Source organism: Aethalodelphis obliquidens, unplaced genomic scaffold, assembly GCF_003676395.1.
Source record: "Aethalodelphis obliquidens isolate GAN/ISIS:26980383/991018 unplaced genomic scaffold, ASM367639v1 scaffold19, whole genome shotgun sequence".
Classification (NCBI taxonomy): domain Eukaryota; kingdom Metazoa; phylum Chordata; class Mammalia; order Artiodactyla; family Delphinidae; genus Aethalodelphis; species Aethalodelphis obliquidens.
In genome coordinates, this window is record NW_020837963.1 from 17116577 (window position 1) to 17135961 (window position 19385).

A 19385-nucleotide genomic window follows, 5' to 3' on the forward strand; every position below is an offset into this window, starting at 1 on the left:
TACCGAAGCCTAATGATTTCCAACATGTATTAGCCTGTCCCCCCACGGGAAAAAAACAAGTTAAACTTAGACTGTTACTATGATACGGAAATCCAGTCACCCCGGGAGTCTTTTTTTAACTGACCCACTTGTGGGGAATAATAACTCCAGAAAGTAATATTGATTTTTCTTTGACTCTGTTGAGTAAGACAAATGTGGTTTCCGCTTCATGAGTGTAGTGTGTGACACTCATTTTAAGCACATTTAGAATATGTTTAAAAATAGAACTACTTCTACCATACTGTCATTTTCTTTTACAGTCAAGTTTTCCTAGTACTGTACCCTTAGTTCCTGGAAGGAAAATTACTAAAGATTTAGATGGATCTAAAGCTAATTAGTATTATGTCTCCAAATAGTTATCATGCTGTTTATTTGGTTTTATTTCCTAAATCTATACAGGCTATGTAGCCCTTACCTTTAACTCAGATGCAGAAAGAACCTTGTACATAAATTTTTGAGTGTGGATAGACTGAATGGATAAATGCTGAGAAAGGAGAAAAGATTAAGCACATCAGTGATCATAATAAAACACGCCCAGGACAGGGCGGTATATGAAACTTGACAGCATTTGTGTGTTTGTTTTTCTCAACTGTGATATCTTATGTGGATGGCATTGGGCACCCATAAATACTGCAGACTAAAGTCATTGGGAGCAAGTGCTCCTTAGAAAATAAAGAGAGGCCATTTGCTAAATGTGATACTGTGCCATGTAACTTCATTTAGAGAACTAAGATTACTGTTAGACTGGATGAATGTTAACTTGATTTCTTTTCCCTACTTTGAGCTCTATATGAAACAAATGAACATGAGTTAATATCTCTTTCCTTAAAGCATTCTGCTTGCTCTGGAAAGCGAGGTCAGTCTTTTCAGGTTGTTGGGTAGTTTGGGAGCATGGGCTGTGCCTGAATTTGTTTGAAGGTAAATGTACATAGTGTTCAAAATATTCATTATCCTCCAGGGCTGATAATGCCACCCTCTATAGAGGGAAATGAGGGTGAAAAAGGAGTGCTTTCCACACACTACTCTGAGGCAGTTCTTTGACCTGTGACTTAGAATTGTTAGTAAGTGATATCTATTTACATTTAACTCTTTAATAAGATGTAATAAAAGAAGGGCGGGAGAGATGAGAAGTAGTACTGATGTTGAAAGGCAGTAGATTCAAGTTGTATGTGATAGTCACACCATTTCTCTGAGCCTAGTTTCTTTGTCTATGACCCTGGGAAATGAAAGGCCCCGTCTGTTCTCACTTTTGATAGCCCTGAGAAATAAGGAAGGTATATCTACTTTAAGTAGCTTTCTTTAGCCTTGGCATTGTGCGCGTGTGTGTGTGTGTGTGTGTGTGTGTGTGTGTACGTATAACAGAAGTTTTTAAAAAACAAACCACGCAGTTTCTTGTCCTTTTAGTTTCTACAGTATCAGAAAGAATCCTTTCTTGTTATTGATAAGCTCATAATTGTAATTATGACAATCGTCATTAAAATAATTTTTATTAGTCTTAAATTTTGTGATGCTCTGATCATCTCTACTTCCTATATTGAACAGCTCTGAGGGGATATCTGCAGCCTGATTGAATATAATGTAACTTCATTTCAAGGATTTAATTTTAAGGTTTAAGAACTGTAATATTAGTTTCAAAAATAAAATTATTTAAAATATTTCACCAAATATGCATTTTTTTCCAAAGCCAGCCAAGTTTTATTTTAGAATCTGAGCCTGTGCACATTTGATAACTTATCTGTCTCACCTGTTAGCATGACAGAGCTAAAAGTCTTTAATTTTGTAGGAGACATAGAGATTTCTGGTCTTTTCTTCCGTAACAGTGTGCTGTCACCTTGCTCTCTCCTCTGCATTCTTTTAAAATGAAGGTAAAGGGAGGAAAGGTCACCCACTCCCCACTTTGATCTCTTATCTCTCTCTTAAACATTGCCTTCAGGTATCTGTTTCACCCATTTGAAGACCAGAGGGAAGTGGATTCTAGGTGGACTTTTATTTTTCTAAGAAGGGGTTTTTGAATTGGCAGATGCCTATAATCTGACTGCTTTCTACATAAATAAAGAAAAAGTGGACCTCTAAGAAGGCTAAGGGTTAGAGTTTCCAAAACAGATGAGTTTTACTATGTTCTGATCAAGAACTTGAGTTCTCATCAACAATCCATGCTTTGTTTGCTAAACAAGTCTACTGAACGTCGTGTTCTTTTCTGGGAAGAATTTGGGGGATGGGCTGTGCAGGGCAGGCTACGAAGGAGGTGGAGAGGGAACGAGAGAAACTTAGGACACTTATAAATCAGAATCAGCCCTTAAAATGTATAGGTCTAGGGCAAGAGTATAAATGGAGGCCCCAGCCCACATATCTAAATATTTAATTTAAAATTAAGCTAACAGGGCTTCCCTGGTGGTGCAGTGGTTGAGAGTCCGCCTGCCGATGCAGGGGACACGGGTTCGTGCCCCGGTCCGGAAAGATCCCACATGCCGCGGAGCGGCTGGGCCCGTGAGCCATGGCCACTGAGCCTGCGCGTCCAGAGCCTGTGCTCCGCAACAGGAGAGGCGACAGCAGTGAGAGGCCCGCGTACCGCAAAAAAAAAAAAAAGATGTTAAAATTAAGCTAACAAACTGTTAAATAAAACACATTCTCGCCTCCTACCTTCACAAATATACTTTTATGATGACCTCTAGATTCAAATTTATTGAATTTTATCTATATAATCCTCAGACCCCTTGGGGTTCTGCCCTGGATATGGCTGTATGTGGGGGAACTGGCTCAGTGGCCCAAACCTCATCTTTATCCATCTCCGACTCTATCCCTCATCCTGCTGGACACACAGCCCATGTGTCCAAGCTCTGTCCACTCCTAGGGCCTATGGGTGCACATACTCATGGGCGGATGGGCCCAGGGAAGAGGCCCACACAAGCACTGAAAACAGATAAGGTGTCATTTGGGTAAGGAATTCCAGGATCCTGCTTATTGTTAGTATGGAGAGAATGCTTCTCTAATGGAAATATAATGTGAACCACATAAGTAATCTTAAATTTTCTGGTAGCCACACTGAGGAAGAGGAAGAAGAAACAGGTGAAATTAATGTTAATAATATAGCTTATTTAATTCAATGTATCAAAATTATCAGTTCTAAAAAATTATTAATAGAATTTACATTCGTTTTTTCTTTTGCGGTATGCGGGCCTCTCACTGCTGTGGCCTCTCCCATTGCGGAGCACAGGCTCCGGGCATGCAGGCTCAGCGGCCATGGCTCACGGGCCCAGCCGCTCCGCGGCACGCGGGATCCTCCCAGACCGGGGCACGAACCCGTGTCCCCTGCATCGGCAGGCGGACTCTCAACCACTGCGCCACCAGGGAAGCCCGAGTTTACATTCTTTTTTGTACTAAGTCTTTGAAATCCTGTGTGTATTTTATAATTAGAGAACATGCCAGTTTTGACTAGCCCCATTTCAGATGCTCGGGAGCCACCTGGGTCTCGTGGTATTTGTACCAAACAGTACAGCTCTAGGCCAAGGGAGCCCAAACTCCTTGTTCTATAGGGGCACTTGGCCTGTACTTAACTATTTTTTTTCTCTTCCATTCAAGTTTGTCACCTGCCTTTTACTCATTCAACTCACTGCTGCTTGCCTTTCTTCTCAGGAATGGTATGGTCCTAATAAATTTGTTTGCATAGATGAATATACCTTTTATCTCCCTGTTATTGACAAATACTTTTCCAAAAGCCAATGCTTCCACTTTCCATCTTGAGTAATTACTGGAATTGTAATCCTTCTGTTCTCCACTTTCTGAAGTCTTTGTGCTATATTGTTTTGGATAATGTCTAGGGTCTTTTTCCTTCCTAGAGGAACTTTTTTTTTAAAAAGTTCAGTTTAATTGCATGCATATTTTAAAACTGTGGCCAGTTCTACCAAATGAGGATACAAATCTAGAAGGTAGGGTACTGTTTTTGTTTGGACTAGAAGAGCAGTTTTATCTATTTCAGGATACAGTTTCCAGAATTAGAAGAAAAAAAGCATCTAGTTAAATTTGAATTTCAGAAAAAAAAGAATATATATTTTTTAGCATAAGTATGTCTCATGCAACATTTGAGACATACTTATACTAAAAAATTATTTGTTTATCTGAAATACAAATTTAACTGGATGTCCTGTATTTTATCTGGCAACCCTATTTCAAGACTGTTTTACTGTCTCAAAAATTGGGGACCCTAAGCAGCTTTTATTTCTGTGGATTAAACTGTTGATATTTACTGTGCCAGAAATTTAAACTGAGAAATATTTTCATATATAGTAATTCATTTAGAAAAATAATAAACCCCATTCTTGTTAACATGTGCATTTTTTATGAAAAATACCTTCTATAACAAGAAAAAATAGGGAGAAGAATGTTATTATTTTATATTGTTGCAACTCTTTTAATGCCTGGCTTAAGTAGAAGATAGTTGGATTCTCAAGTCTCCTTCTGTTTCTAATCAGGTGTGCTATCACAAAGACATGTACCATCTGGAAATCTCCACTGGACACTTGGGAGAAAATGAGAGTGGCAAAAGTCAAATGACATCTTAGTATTGTTATGAAAATAGTTTTGACCTTGAGAATCTCCTGAAAGGATCTCAAGGACCTCTTCCACGGTCCCCCAACCATGCTTTGAGAACCCCTGGGCTAGGAATAATAGACCCTCTAATTCTAGCTTGTGTGTTAGATAGGTCATAGATAATCAGAATACAGAATAAACATTCTTTGTTTTAAGTAGGACTAATGAGTCAAATCATAAAATACAAAACAAATTTTAAAATGATTATTCACGTTTAGCAGTAATTCTTAAGTTTTGTTTTGTTTTTTACTTTAAAATTACTCTGTCGGCTGCTCTCGCTTTCTGAGATGGCCCACACTCTGTCTGTGGAGTGTGTTTCTCTCGAAATAAATCCACTTCTTACCTACCAACTTTGTCTCTCACTGAATTGTTTCTGCGATGAGACATCAAGAACCTGGGCTTCATTAAGTCCTGAAACCAGATACTGAAACCCCCGCCAGGTGGGAGAAGTTAACTCTGCTGCCACAACAGGCAAACCACGGACTGGCTGGAACCAGAAGGTTGATGACGCTGACTCCCACTTACCTCACCACCAACCAATCGGAAGAAGGTCCATGGGCTGATCACACCCTCCTCTTTGAACCATTACTATAAAACTCCTCACTACCCCCTGCAGGTCCGGACACTCAGTTTTGAAAGCATTAGCCCTCTGTGGCTCCCTTTGCCTGGCAAAGCAATAAAACTATTCTTTTCAATTTCACCCCCACCAAAAATAAATAAATAAAATAAAATTACTCTGTCAAAATAGCTATCAGTCTGTCAGATAGGTACATTGTCAGCTTTCTATTTCGAATAAAATTTACATAGCCATTTAGAACAAAGCTTTACATTTTTTATTATAAAATTCAATAAAGAGGTCACATGACAGTTTCTTTAAAATGCTGATTGGATTGAATTGGGTTTATTTTTAAGATGTGTCTGTTCTAGGCATAGTACACATTGCCTAGTATTTAGGCTTGGCCAGTTTATAAAATAATTAGCATAATGCAATAACTAATCTGATTCTCATCTCAAATAGAAAACGTTCTTGAGGTTGGCAATGGGCCAAATGTGAGAGTACACAGAGAAGTGCCCTCAAACTTAGAGGTGACTTTTTTTTTTTTTTTTTTTGCGGAACGCGGGCCTCTCACTGCTGTGGCCTCTCCCGCTGCGGGGCACAGGCTCCGGACGCGCAGGCTCAGCGGCCATGGCTCACGGGCCCAGCCGCTCCGCGGCATGTGGGATCTTCGCGGACCGGGGCACGAACCCGTGTCCCCTGCATCGGCAGGCGGACTCTCAACCACTGCGCCACGAGGGAAGCCCTAGAGGTGACTTCTTGAATTGCTTTAATTGCTTGGACAACTGAGAAAATGAAAGAGCCATTAACAAAAATAGAGCAGGAGGAAGTGCAGGTCTGGGATAAAGATGGTATGTTCGGTTTTGGACTGGAAATGTTGTAGTGTGGGTCAACAGAGAGGAGATGCTGTGTGATAGGGTTAGAGAGAGTTGTCCACAGGGTAGTAAAATGCTTTCCAAGGGAGGCAATGTAAAAAGAGAAGAAACAAAGAGCACATCTGTGAGGAGTACCTAACTGTGGGGTAGGAAAGAGGAGATGGGGAAGAAAAAAGAAGAAAAGGAGGAAAGGTTGGAGAGAGCTAGGAAGAGGCTAGGTGAGGAAAGTGTCCTTAGAGTGAGATGACAAGAGCTCTTCGTGGAAGGGTGTGTGGTTAGCAGGATCGAGACTGAGGAATGGTCATTTGTTCTTCAGTTTGGAACTGCAAAACTGGTACCCTTAGAGAGAGTGTAGTTTTGATTAATTGTGAAGTTTTTGTTATTTCAGGTTTGGATTGGAGAGCAGGGAAGCAGAAAAGTTTTTGACTTGTCTGGGGTAACAGAAATCCGAAAGAGCTACATCGGTATTCTTTTCCTTCCTCTCTGTTGTCATTCACATGGGTGTCAATAAAGCTAGCCAAGGTGAAGCTAAAAATCTCCAGCAAACTCACCGCCTCAAATATTCAACCTTATTTTAGAGTGACGTTTGTTCTTAAATATAATCTTTATATTTTAGGTAAAACGCTGGCCTTAGGGTCTGAAGATGTGCACTCCAGCTCTGCTGCTTGCTTACCCTCTGAAGGCTCCTTTTTCTGCTCAGCTGAATTAGAGTTGGACTAGATTATCTCTAAGGCTATGCCAAAATCATGTGATGTTATGCATCTATGATATTTGTCTTTTCTTTCCTTTTATTATAATAGGTTCAGCAAGTTGAAGAGTCTTAACCTTTCCAATAATCATTTAGGGGACTTCCCATTAGCAGTCTGCAATATTCCAACCCTGGCCGAGCTGAATGTGTCCTGCAATGCCCTCCGAGCAGTCCCAGCAGCCGTCGGAGATATGCACAAGTATGTACTTCAAACCCTGCTGCAAAGTATCTCTCAGAAACCCCCAGAAAGCTGCATCAGGGTCGCAGCACATGAGATTAGTTAACTTGTTATGTTGGTCATATGTTGGTCTCTTGGTCCCAAATCAAGAGATCATGCTCTTGTGTAGAGTTCATTTGTTAGCTTCTTTCAGATTCTTGTAAAAAATTAAAATATCCTTGTTTAGAACGAAGACCCCCCTACAGGTGAATGTGTCTAAATATGGGAGGAGGGGTTACTTTCTCATTTCCTGAGTTATGTTGAATTCTAAGACCTAGAAGTTAGTTTTTTAGAATAACAATGAAAGATGGGTATTTGGGCAGATTCACACTGCAGTCAGCTTGTGTTGTTCTCATTTCTCCCTATCCAAGTTGGGGAAATTGGTCATAATTTTCGTTTTCAGTAAAAGATTAAGATGTTTATCTCTGATCATTTCTCTCTGGTGTATTATTGCCTCAGGCCCTGTCCTTAGCATTTTGCAAAGAATAGTATATTTTCTTTTTCTGGTAATATGATCTATACTTATGGAACTCGTATGTTAATAATAAAGATGTAAAATTTATACACTCTCTTTCTAATTCTTATGTTTTCTTTAATAGCTTACAGACATTTTTGTTGGATGGAAACTTTCTCCAGACCCTTCCTGCTGAGTTGGAGAACATGCATCAGCTTAGTTATCTTGGTCTTTCTTTCAATGAATTCACTGACATTCCAGAGGTATTGGAGAAACTGACTGCTGTGGAGAAGCTGTGCATGTCTGGAAACTGTATGGAGACTCTTAGGCTACAGGCTTTAAGGAAAATGCCTCACATTAAACATGTGGATCTAAGGTAACCATTTTAAAGAAATATATCCCATTTGAGTGGTTGGCTTATATTTGGGGGGTAGGTTATAGCCCTTTTGGTGGCATTCTTCCATCGAGGCAAGCAGGCTGGTTAGTTGCAGTAAGGGCCCGCTTTGCTATTTTTGCCCAGAGGGAAGTATAATGATTGGTAGTAGGGTCTGCTCATGCCTGAAACTTGTTAAAAATTTTTTTTCTCACTGATGAGTGACCACCTATCTTGAAGGTCTTAGTTGGTTTCGCAAGTTTGCGCCCAGTTTTAATTAGCGTGAATCAGTAGGCCCATCGAGTCAGAGAGAGCTGTTTATGGTCAATGAAAACCGTATCAAGAGCCAAGTGGATATTTTTCTCTCTTATTCCTACTTTTCTGTGGCTTGAGGCTAGTTGACACCATTGAGCATCTCTCCTTATTTTTTTTTTTCCCTTCCTTGGCTTCCTTAATATAATATATTCATTAAATTAAATTTATTACTGATTTAATTTACTTATTTTAATTTCCTCTCTCTCTCTCTATCCAGATGGGTCTGCCCTTAGTTTACAGTTCTTTACAAAAATGTAAAACTCATAATCTCTTGGTAGGCCCAAGTTTGGCCAGAACCTCCATTCTCACCCCTTGCAAGAACAAGGGAACCTGCATTTTGAATCTGATCACACTAAACTGCAGCTGAAAACACTAACACAATCCTTGCTACATCACAGATGCCCAGTCATCATCCCTTCGTGTGTAAACTTCAGTTTTACTTTCTAATGCACAAAGAACCAATACACAAGGAGGAAGCCATTCTAAATTTCTCTTTTTTAAGGAAAAACAAGAGCCTGTCACTGGGTTTGAGTTCCTGCAAAGCAACATATTAGGTTTAGACCTTAATATTAACTTGCCCAATTTGATACTTTTTCAGCCAAACTAACTTTCCCATTAACCAGGGAGTGACGACCACATTAAATCTTGGGCGAGATATTTAATGTCTCTGTGCAGCTGTGTCCTCATCTCTAGATTACAGTTAATAACAGAATCTAACTCATAGAGTTTTGGAAGGAATGGAGTAAATGCCTCACTCTCCCAGCACATGTTACATATTGTTGTTATTACCTGCTGAGATCTCGTACTCATGAACCCTGCTCAGCTGTCAGTCTTGGCATCTTTTCACCTCTTTGTTTGATGGTTCTTTCCTTGTTTTACTCCCCACTTTCCTCTCTGGTGATAACCCCAGACCCTCACTCAGGCCTGTTCATCAGTATAAAGCAGCATCACCTTTTGCTCCCCTTTCATCTCCATTCTTATGGTTTGGCCGCGGGGAACCCATTCTTTCCAGTCCCACAAAGAGTTGATTTGCTTTACCTTTTCTCAGACTAAAGGAATCAAGCCTGCGCACCTGGGGAAGTGTTAGCAATTTGCAGACCTAGAATTCTTAGTTCAGGGAGTCCAAATGGTAATAATTTATCTGACTTTGAGAACTTTTTGGAGTGTGACAGGATAGGGAACTGAACACTTTGTCTTGTTAACTTTCTTTCTAAATTGTTAACGTTATTTGCCTCTGAGTCACTTGGGTTTAGAAAACCTTCATATTCAAGAATTTGAGCCCTTTTTAAATTCAGCCACCCAGAGGTATAACAATGGTCGTTTTGACCTCAGGTAGCAAGCATGAGGGGATTTATAAGTTACCTGGTATGGATAAGAAAGCATCATTTTTCTTGATCTGAATTAGCTTACAAACGAGATCAATCTAATATGTTTGGAAGTAACTTCTTATTAAGAGCTTCGTAAATTCTTCAGATTTCTAGTTCTAATTGGGTCTTTTTTAGATGAGATTAGTTACAGGATATTTAAATACCAGAATAGACTTTTGTACATGTAAATGTTGAATGATCTTGAGTAGGTAACTGCTTCCCTTCAGACCACTGAGCTGAGGGGGCAGAAATCTGGTCAGATTTGCTTATAATTCTGCCTTAATATTTTAAACTGAAGCTAGTAGAATGATTTCAGGGGAGTTTCACTTAGTTTCTGTAAGCAGAGGGCTAATTTTATTGATTGAATTTTTATTCCTTCAGATGGAAATATTACATCAGATTAAAAGTAGTCATTTTTCTTTTAATCTTATTCTTTTTCTCATATTCACATTTTTGAGTCTGATATTATTTCTTCTTTGGCATCATTAATAATTTCTCCTCTTCTCTGTCCAAAATGTGGATATTACGTCTTTCTCCTCGATCACCTCTCTTTCTTTCTGTTTTGTGCCTTGGTGGTTGGTTCCCTGTACTCACAGGACTTCATCATTTACCTTTCATCTCCATGGTAAATATTCCTCAATTTTTCTCTAACTCTTATTTCTCTTCTTGGGATTAATTCCACTTCAGCTGCCAGCAGGATAATTTCACCTTGCTTTCTCCTATTGACACACTCACCCAAATTACATGTGAAACAGAGTTTAATTTCTTTCTATTCAACTAGTTCTTTCCCCTGGATTCCTAATTTTGCTGATAGCCACACTGCTCCATTGGTTATCCAGACACAAAATTGTTGACTCTTATTTTCTAGTCTGCCACCAGATCCCGTCAGTCCTCGCGCGCTAGTTTGACTCTTTGCCCCTTCCTTTGCCTTCTCGCTGCTGCTGTTGTCTCCTAGCTGAGCTGTCTGCTGCCATTGTGCAGCCTCTCAAGCAAGCACAGCCTTGCTCAGAGCCGTCAGTTCTCTAGTTCGAGATATTCAAGCTCTCGCATCTGGTTTCAACCCACTAGCCTGTGAATCCCTTGAGGATGAGGCGCTAGCTCAGAGCTGCTCAAAGTGTGGTCCTCCAGCCTGTGCTAGCAAACCGGCTATTTGCTCCTTTTCTACAATGAGATATGTGTAGAAATTGAGACTTAATATCTTAGAAACACACAGTGACTTGACATTGCCACAATATCCAAGTAGACTCATATAAGCAGACTCACCTCATCGTACAGGGAGTACGTACAGGGAGTTTAGGTGTTGGCGAACTTGCAGTGGTGAGCTGCTTGTGCGGTGAGCTGTGTCCTGGTATGTGCATATGACTACACATCTGTGATGGATTAGAAGTTTAGAAAATAGGTCCTCGGGCTTCCCTGGTGGCGCAGTGGTTGAGAATCTGCCTGCCAATGCAGGGGACACGGGTTCGAGTCCTGGTCTGGGAGGATCCCACATGCCGCGGAGTGACTGGGCCCGTGAGCCACAACTACTGAGCCTGCGTGTCTGGAGCCTGTGCTCCGCAACAAGAGAGGCCGCGATAGTGAGAGGCCCGCGCACCGCGATGAAGACTGGCCCCCACTTGCCGCAACTAGAGAAAGCCCTCGCACAGAAACGAAGACTCAACACAGCCATAAATAAATAAATAAATAAAATTTTAAAAAGAAAATAGGCCCTTCACCCGAGATAACTTGAGAAGCACTGATCTTATTTATGTATCCTTGAGTTCCCAGTGTTAGCGCTTAGTAGGCACAGTACTTGATAAATATTAATTGACTAACCCACCTTTGTAGCCGTACTCTCACTCCTCTCACATAGCCTGCACTCCTGAGGGACCCCTACACCCATGCATGAAACTCACCTTGTGCTCTTCTCTTCAGTCCGAAGGCCATTCAGCAACTCCTCATGGACGCCTTTCTTCTCCCATTTGCATCTGTTGAATTCCTCCTGCCCTTGGGATTCAGATGAGATGGCTCCTCTTGCATAGCATCTTTTTTGACCATTCTCTGTATTTTACGTCATTTATGACATTTATCACATACTTGTATCTTTATACTTCGTATTTTAAAGCATATCTGGTTCCTCACTAAATTACTAAATCTGTTGACAAGCACCTTACTTTATTCATCTCTTATTGACACAAAGCCATAGGTTATCGTCATCATCATCATCACCGTGGCTTTTCCTTGTTCGCAAAGCACCAGCACATACATACGTTCATTTGATTTTCTCAGCTGCCTTGTAGGACAAGGAAGGTGTCATCCCCATTTTACGGGTTAGAATTAGACTTAACGGAGACTTTGATGACTTGCTCAAGGTCACATGTGCAAAGTGTTGAGCAGCAAACTGGAACTAGAACATTTTCATACTGCCGATCAACACATAGTAAATGCTCAGTTAGTACTGATGAAATAAATAAAATGCCTGTGTTAACTGAGGAGATTATTGGAAGAAAATTTTTACCACATTTTGCCTCTTTGAAAGGTCACCCTAAGTAGTTGTATTATTGTGTGAGCCTGAAAACTTTTGATATTTGCATCCTGATAAGACTTGGCAATTTAAAGTGAATAGTGGGACTAACCTCCCTGTTTATAGATTTTCTTTTGTCTCCTCATTAAACCAGCCCTTTAATTACATTAATGTTAATACAATGGAGGGGGGGGGCAGCGAGGAGATGATAGTGAAGGTAATTTAAAATGTAGATTAGGGAGAACCTGGGACATTTTTTCAATTCCTGCAGTCTCTTATATCCAAAATTAGATTTGGGGTTTTTTTTCTTTTTATTCTGTGTACATATTCTAGTAATCTAGTGAGCATTTGGAGATAGGCAAATTGCTGGGTTGAGGCCAGTTTTTTAATCTTATAACCTGGAATAGAAAAGAAAAGGAACAAAAAAAAAAGAATCATCTTGGGGACATTTGAAGAGGCAATATGCTCTTCTTGCAGGTTGACAAGTCCTAGCTCTTTGCTGTCTTGTCACTCATCCTTGTGTTTCAGTGGCTTTATGCTATTGCTATTAAAATTTTAATTACCCTCATTTTATTTTATTTTCCCAAAGGGCAGAAAATCACTGCAGAGAAGACTTGCCTTGTTTCTAAGCTCCTGCCTTTGTATTAATGCTCTTCTAACCAAGTGCGTGATATCAGCGCTCTGTTGGCTTTGTAATGAGAAGCAGGAGGTTCTCTTGTTTGTTGGTTTGTAAAGGAGTTGGGCGTAGCCTAGCAAGCTAGGAATTGAGATTTCATCTGTTTTTCTCCACTCTGAAGCTAGATGTGTTTTTGTTACATTGATTGCTAGTCCCCATTACTACTTACGTATCTTCTTGGCCGCTCATTCATGGCAACTTTAGTCTATTAGCTAACTACTTCTTATGACTGAGACTCTGCCAGTTTTTCCCTGTGCCCTGAACTTGTTGATCCCCATTATTGTCTTTTGTTTTATGACTTCTCAGTGAATCCTACATGTCAACTTTCAGTATTTTCTGCACTTTGCTCTTTCAAGTAGTATTTTAAAATTGGAGATAGTTTTGGTAATTAATCTTTGGTCCAGAACCAACTGAAAATTCAGATATATTTGCACACCTGTCTCTGGTGTATATTTGGCTCCCATTCATTATTTTTTTTCCAAGTTCACCGATTAATTCTGTCCTTTATGGCGCCACTCATCTACCTGCTCACTCATCCTCTCTCTTTCCTTAAATATCCATGTAGTTGTAATGTGCTTAATGGGTTATTCTGGGTTTTGTTACTCGTGTTCTTTCAACCAGATTCTTTGGAAATAAACATTCAAATGATTTTTTTCTCCATTTAAATTAACTAAGGTAAAATCAATATGCATATTTCTCTTCCAGCCTTAATGATCTAAATTGTGTTTCAGATATATTGTCAAGGTTAAGACCTCATGGAATTGTAGCTAGAAATAGCCAGAGAATCTGGCTAGTTAAGGAAAGCCAGATACTGAGATTAAAGAAATCATGGAGGACTGTGACAGAGTGAGACTTGAGTCCTTCTTGTTAGTCACCATATGAGGGTGTGGCTGTTTATTTATAACATTGCAGTTAATTATAGTGTCTATTTATGTCCTTTTCCTCTCAAGACTGAACCTAATTAGGAAGCTAATAGCAGATGAAGTGGACTTTCTCCCTCACGTCACTCAGCTTGATCTGCGCGACAATAAGCTTCGTGATCTAGATGCTATGGTTTTCAACAACATTGAAGTTTTACACTGTGAAAGGAATCAACTGGTGACATTAAACATCTGTGGCTATTTCCTGAAAGCACTGTATACCTCTTCTAATGGTATGTAACAAAGACCACATCAGACTTCTCTTTTGTTTTTTTTTAAATTTATTTATTTATTTTTGGCTGCGTTGGGTCTTCGTTGCTGCAGGCAGGCTCTCTCTAGTTGCGGCGAGCAGGGGCTGCTCTTTGTTGCGGTGTGCAGGCTTCTCATTGCAGTGGCTTCTCTTGTTGCGGAGCACGGGCTCAGTAGTTGTGACTCGCGGGCTCTAGAGCGCAGGCTCAGTAGTTGTGGCTCACGGGCCTAGTTGCTACACGGCATGTGGGGTCTTCCCGGACCAGGGCTCGAACCCGTGTCCCCTGCACTGGTAGACGGATTCTTAACCACTGCGCCACCAGGGAAGCCCCCAGAGTTTCTCTTTTGGTTCCAAGAATTTACTCAGTGCCATCTTCTCTGCCTCACTTTGATTTTTCTTTCCTCATTTAGGAAAATAAGTTTTTCCAATTTTGCTAATATAAAAATCATAAAAGAAGAATCCTGGTTTGGTATTTAAAGGAATCAGAAAGGAAGATTTTAAAGTTCCTAATTTGTTTTTCTCCTATTGTGATATTTAGATAGGTTACTCCCACTTGTGATTTGGCTCTTCTCCTTGAAGGGCAGACAGGGGGGAAGGTGCGGGGTGATTGGGCTCCCTTGTTAAGATAGCAAATCTGGAGAATGAAAGTGAAAGGGAGGTCTGTTACGGACTCCATTCAGGGTCTCAGATTTCCTGCTCCACCAACAAAGGAGCTCACCTTAAGAGACACCCAAATTACATACCCACAGGGACACCACAAAGCAAGAGTCTTACTCATTTAATAAGGTCTCCTCCTTAGAATTTGGAAATCATGGCAGTTCTAAAACAGAAAAGGTCGTATGGGCATATGTTTGCTGAAGTGAAGATTTCCATTCCCTCCCATCAGACAACTGAATGGAAACAAGTATTTACTACTACGTGCTGAACAAATATTTGTCAAGCTGAATGTTTAAAAAAAAAATGGTATTCATACAGTTAATCTTCCAGATAAAATTTAGCATGCATAACGAGAGGAGTGCCACAGTAAGTGGATAGAAAGAGGTAGGAAAGTAGAATGAGTGATTTATTTCAGTCTCTGAATAAGATCTTGTGATTAAATTAGAAGTTCTTTGTACTTTCCTGTAGTGTCAAAGTTAAACAAATGGATGTATTGTATTTCCTAACCTAAATAAACCATGGAGAATAAAGCACAAGAATGATATTCTACATATAAAAAGAGTCTCTGTGTCACTTGAATGGTAATGTTTTTGTTTTCTGCTTCCTAGAACTTGTCCAACTTGACGTTTACCCAGTTCCGAATTATCTGTCCTACATGGATGTTTCAAGGTAAGAAAGCAAGTCCTAGAGCACTCTGGGGTCTGCTTGAAAATTATTCAGATGATTCTGTCTCAACTTCGGCATAAGAACTTTTTATGTATCTTGAAGGTATTCACTAGTGTTGAATACTTATCCTCTGAAAAATGCATGCAACTGTCTGTCAGTTAAAATATGTACTTCATTTGTATACTATAGTTTACACCGGAAAAATCAAGATGTTGATGTGGACACCGGTTTGAATGCCAGGTTTATGCTTGAAAGATTAGTCAGTTGAGGGTTGTATGGCTGGAAGGTCCAGTACTTCTTTAATTATATTAACCATATCTTCATGTCTTTCTCTGAAATGTTAATTTCATTAAAAATATATGTTGTGCTATATAATAGCTCTTTGATTTTTTGCCTCCGTTTTGTATATACATCTCCTTACTAAGAACTCTTAAAAAGTGCTGGCTGAGACTGCCAAAGTAAGACTTCCATACAGCCTGCTCACTTTTCTCAGCTCATTTGTGAGCACCTGTTATACAAATTCACTACTACAGTGTGTCATGTGTACTCTGGTTCCCACAAATATTGTAGTAGACTTTTTCCTGAAGGCCCAAAGCATGTATTTGCACAAATTAGACTTTCATAATCTCAACACACTAAATTGAAACTCACTTTTAACTTAATTCCAAAGGTAACAACCAAGACTTTTCTGAATGACCACAGTATGTGGGAGCATGTGGCCCTGTCAGCGTGACAACTGTTAACTCATGTCAGTGTGTAAAATCTGATACAACTGATATGTGATTTGTCAGGTGCAGAATTTGCCTTTAGTCATGAAAGTGCACAAACCTAGATATTTTAATAATATTCTCAATCATAATTATGTCAGAATGTGTCAGAATTTAGCTGATGTGAGAAAGATTACAATTAGTTTTATTAGAAATTTATAATTATAAAATCTTTTATGAGTAGTGCTTCATACATTTCCTACTAAATTCATGTTAGACAGTTTTGTTTAATGAATTTTAAGTCAGACACTACCTAAGTTCTTTTTTTTTTTCTGTCAGCCTTGAATATTATTATCTTCAGCATTTAAATAAGAGTACAGGAGTGGGGTTTGCATACATGGGTGCATATAAATATCTTGAACAGATTTATTCCAGAGAATTGGCCGTAGAGTGAATCTATTCCTCTTTTATTTATAGTATATAATTGGCAAATGGTTCCCATTGAAACCCCTAAGTGAGACTGAATTGGAGACTCTTATGTCATGCTGGTCCCTGAATTCTGCACTTAAATGCTATTCATCTTGTTTTTAACTCGCATGTCCAGCATCTTTACTGTAACGTGCTCTGCCTAATCCACCTCCCAAACTGTAGGACATTCTCTTAGAAAAACCTCTGCTTCCCCTCACATAGCTCTAGGTATTTCACCCTCTCTTGTGTATTTATGTTCTCTGAAGGAACTGAGCTGTTACTCATTATAGTGTTTACTAGGTTCTTAGAGTTCCTCAAGTTCAAAGTTCTAGGTTATTTTATCACTTAAGAGGAATTTTATTGCTATATGGTGAGGTTGCTTATACTGAAGGGTACTTTCACTCACCTATCTTACTGAGATGTTTTAGGGATTAACTACTGTACCATAAAGTAATTAAGTGTGTCAATCTGTAGAGCTTCAAAGCCAGAACCGTGTGTACCTATATAAACACTAAACAGAAAATAATGCCTTCTTTTCTATATTTTAGTTGAAAAGTTGATATAATAGCAAAAACTTTTACTCTAATATAATCCTTGTTCCAAGCATCATACTTTTCACAGACTTGTTCATCTGTTTTTAAAGGATTGTAGTCATAACATACATACCATGTTAGATTTTTGTGCCTAGTCATTTCACATATTTTAAAAAAAAGGTAAAAAGCTATGACTGTGACTAAGGATCCATCTGTGGCTAAGGAGACATTCAAATATAGTAGATTTATCTAAGACGTGGTCAATTCATTTACAATTTAAGTTACCATTGGTTTAGTTTGTTTCTGGTAATTATAATTACTATCTAATGCCTCAGTAAATGTTTTCAAGTAATTAATTCTGAACTTAAGGGTCAGTGTATCTTTTCATTGCTGCCATTTCTTTCCATTTGTCTATGGCACTGCTCTCATGGTACCTTCTGGAGTTAGGAAAAATTTTCATGTTAAGGGTAAAAATGCAAATTGGAAAATAAAACTATTTTATACCATTTGACTATTTACCTTAACTGGAAGTGTATGTATATGTGTTTGTTTGTTTGTTTTCCAGTATGAGACATCTTCTCCCTAAGCTTACATGGGTTTATAGACATTTTGGGATAGTAATTCTGGGAACCAGACTTTTTTTTAGACTTTAGAGATGATGCAGATGATGTGACCATGTTCTTTGCTACTCTTTCTTTATTTCTTATTGCTTATCACAGCTCATCTTGCTTCAGATTAAAGTGAATACACATATCCTTTTGATTTATACTCACTGTAATTGGGTATTTCACTTGAAGTTTTATTGTGCTATATAATTATTTTGACTTTTGAACCATATTTTAAGCCAAATTCCAATCAAAAAGAATTGTATATTCTTATATTTAGGAACCGTTTAGAAAACGTGCCTGAGTGGGTGTGTGAAAGCCGAAAGCTAGAAGTTTTGGATATTGGCCATAATCAAATATGTGAACTTCCTGCACGGTGAGTATTACAGATTAAGTTAGAGAATCTCCAGTTAGATGAGCAATGGAAAAAATTGCTGATTCAGTGTTTAATTTGTTATTATGAACCCCTGAAAGAGTTTGCTCCAAAAACTTATTTAGGGACTTCCCTGGCAGTCCAGTGGTTAAGAGTCTGCACTCCCAGTGCAGGGGGCATGAGCTCAATCCTGGTTGGGGAACTAAGATCCCACATGCCACACCGCGTGGCCAAAAAACTAATAATAAAACCTTATTTAGTATTTTTACCTCTCTTGGTACCTTCGAGGCACAATTTTCTATCATGCAGTGATGGGTAGACCAAGGCTTTGACTCTGAGCCAGACTTCGCAAAGCCACGTGACAGTTGATGCTTGGTGGAAGTTTTCAAATAAGCCAAAAGAAATGTTCAGAGACTCAGCAAACAGTATGATTTGTTCACCTCTGTAATCTTAATTCTTTCAGAATCTTTGCCTTCTGTCCATTGTCTTACATGTCTACCTTACCCACAAATAATTTTTGGTTTTATTTGAATGTAACCCTAAAAAAAAAAAGATTATTAGATCATTAAATCAGAAAAAGCAGACTAGATTGTGTTTTTCTTGTGTGAAATTTGGAGTAGAAGGTCGAAGAACTTCTCGTTCCTTCTCTCTCTTAACGTGTTATTATTTTTATTTCATAATATTCACTTTAATGGCAAGATTGTAAAGCAACCACATGATGATATCTGGTATCCATAGATTGAGACAAATATCTTCAAGTTGGCTAATTGTGGCATAAAATATTATTGGACTGTTAGTGACTAGTCATGCAATTAATAACCAGAAGAGTAGTGTATCCCACTGCTGTCCTGAAGAACTTTCTGTGATGATTGAAATGGTCTGTGTCTGTGCTCTTCTCTACAGTGTCCACTAGCCACATGTCCACTAGCCACATGTGACTGTTGAAATGTGGACAGTGTGACCAAGGAACTGAATATTAAATTTTATTTAATTTTAATTAATTTAAATTTAAATAGCCACTTGTGCCTAGTGGTTGCCACGACTCAGGTCTAGGTATTTCCACTATTCTCAGCCAGTCACTGAACAGAGTAAGTCGTTTGTTTGTTTGTTTATTTATTTATCTTTTTTTTTTTTTTTTTGCGGTACATGGGCCTCTCACTGCTGTGGCCTCTCCCGTTGCGGAGCACAGGCTCCGGACGCGCAGCCTCAGTGGCCATGGCTCATGGGCCCAGCCGCTCCGCGGCATGTGGGATCTTCCCAGACCGGGGCACGAACCCGTGTCCCCTGCATCGGCAGGCGGACTCTCAACCACTGCGCCACCAGGGAAGCCCTATTTTTAACCATATATAGTAAAATATATCAATGAAAAATTGTAGAAATATATCACTATTTTGGAGTAAACTTAGATATACGATCTCTAAAGGTTTATGATCGTATGTATTCCTCTGTTCTCTTGTAAAGGACAAGGATCATGAAATACACCTGCTTAGTAAGCC

At 39.2% G+C, this 19385-nt stretch overlaps 1 protein-coding gene across 3 annotated transcripts in view; it reads left to right on the forward strand.

Moving 5' to 3' along the window:
- PHLPP1 (PH domain and leucine rich repeat protein phosphatase 1) overlaps positions 1 to 19385 on the forward strand; it is a 213394-nt gene that overhangs the window by 148866 nt on the left and 45143 nt on the right. For all 3 annotated transcript variants that reach the window (XM_027118702.1, XM_027118703.1, XM_027118701.1), the window contains 5 exons: positions 6858 to 7004; positions 7622 to 7852; positions 13661 to 13863; positions 15146 to 15206; positions 17797 to 17892. In XM_027118702.1, coding sequence (XP_026974503.1) covers positions 6858 to 7004; positions 7622 to 7852; positions 13661 to 13863; positions 15146 to 15206; positions 17797 to 17892 — 738 coding nt within the window. The remainder of the gene's footprint in view (positions 1 to 6857; positions 7005 to 7621; positions 7853 to 13660; positions 13864 to 15145; positions 15207 to 17796; positions 17893 to 19385) is intronic.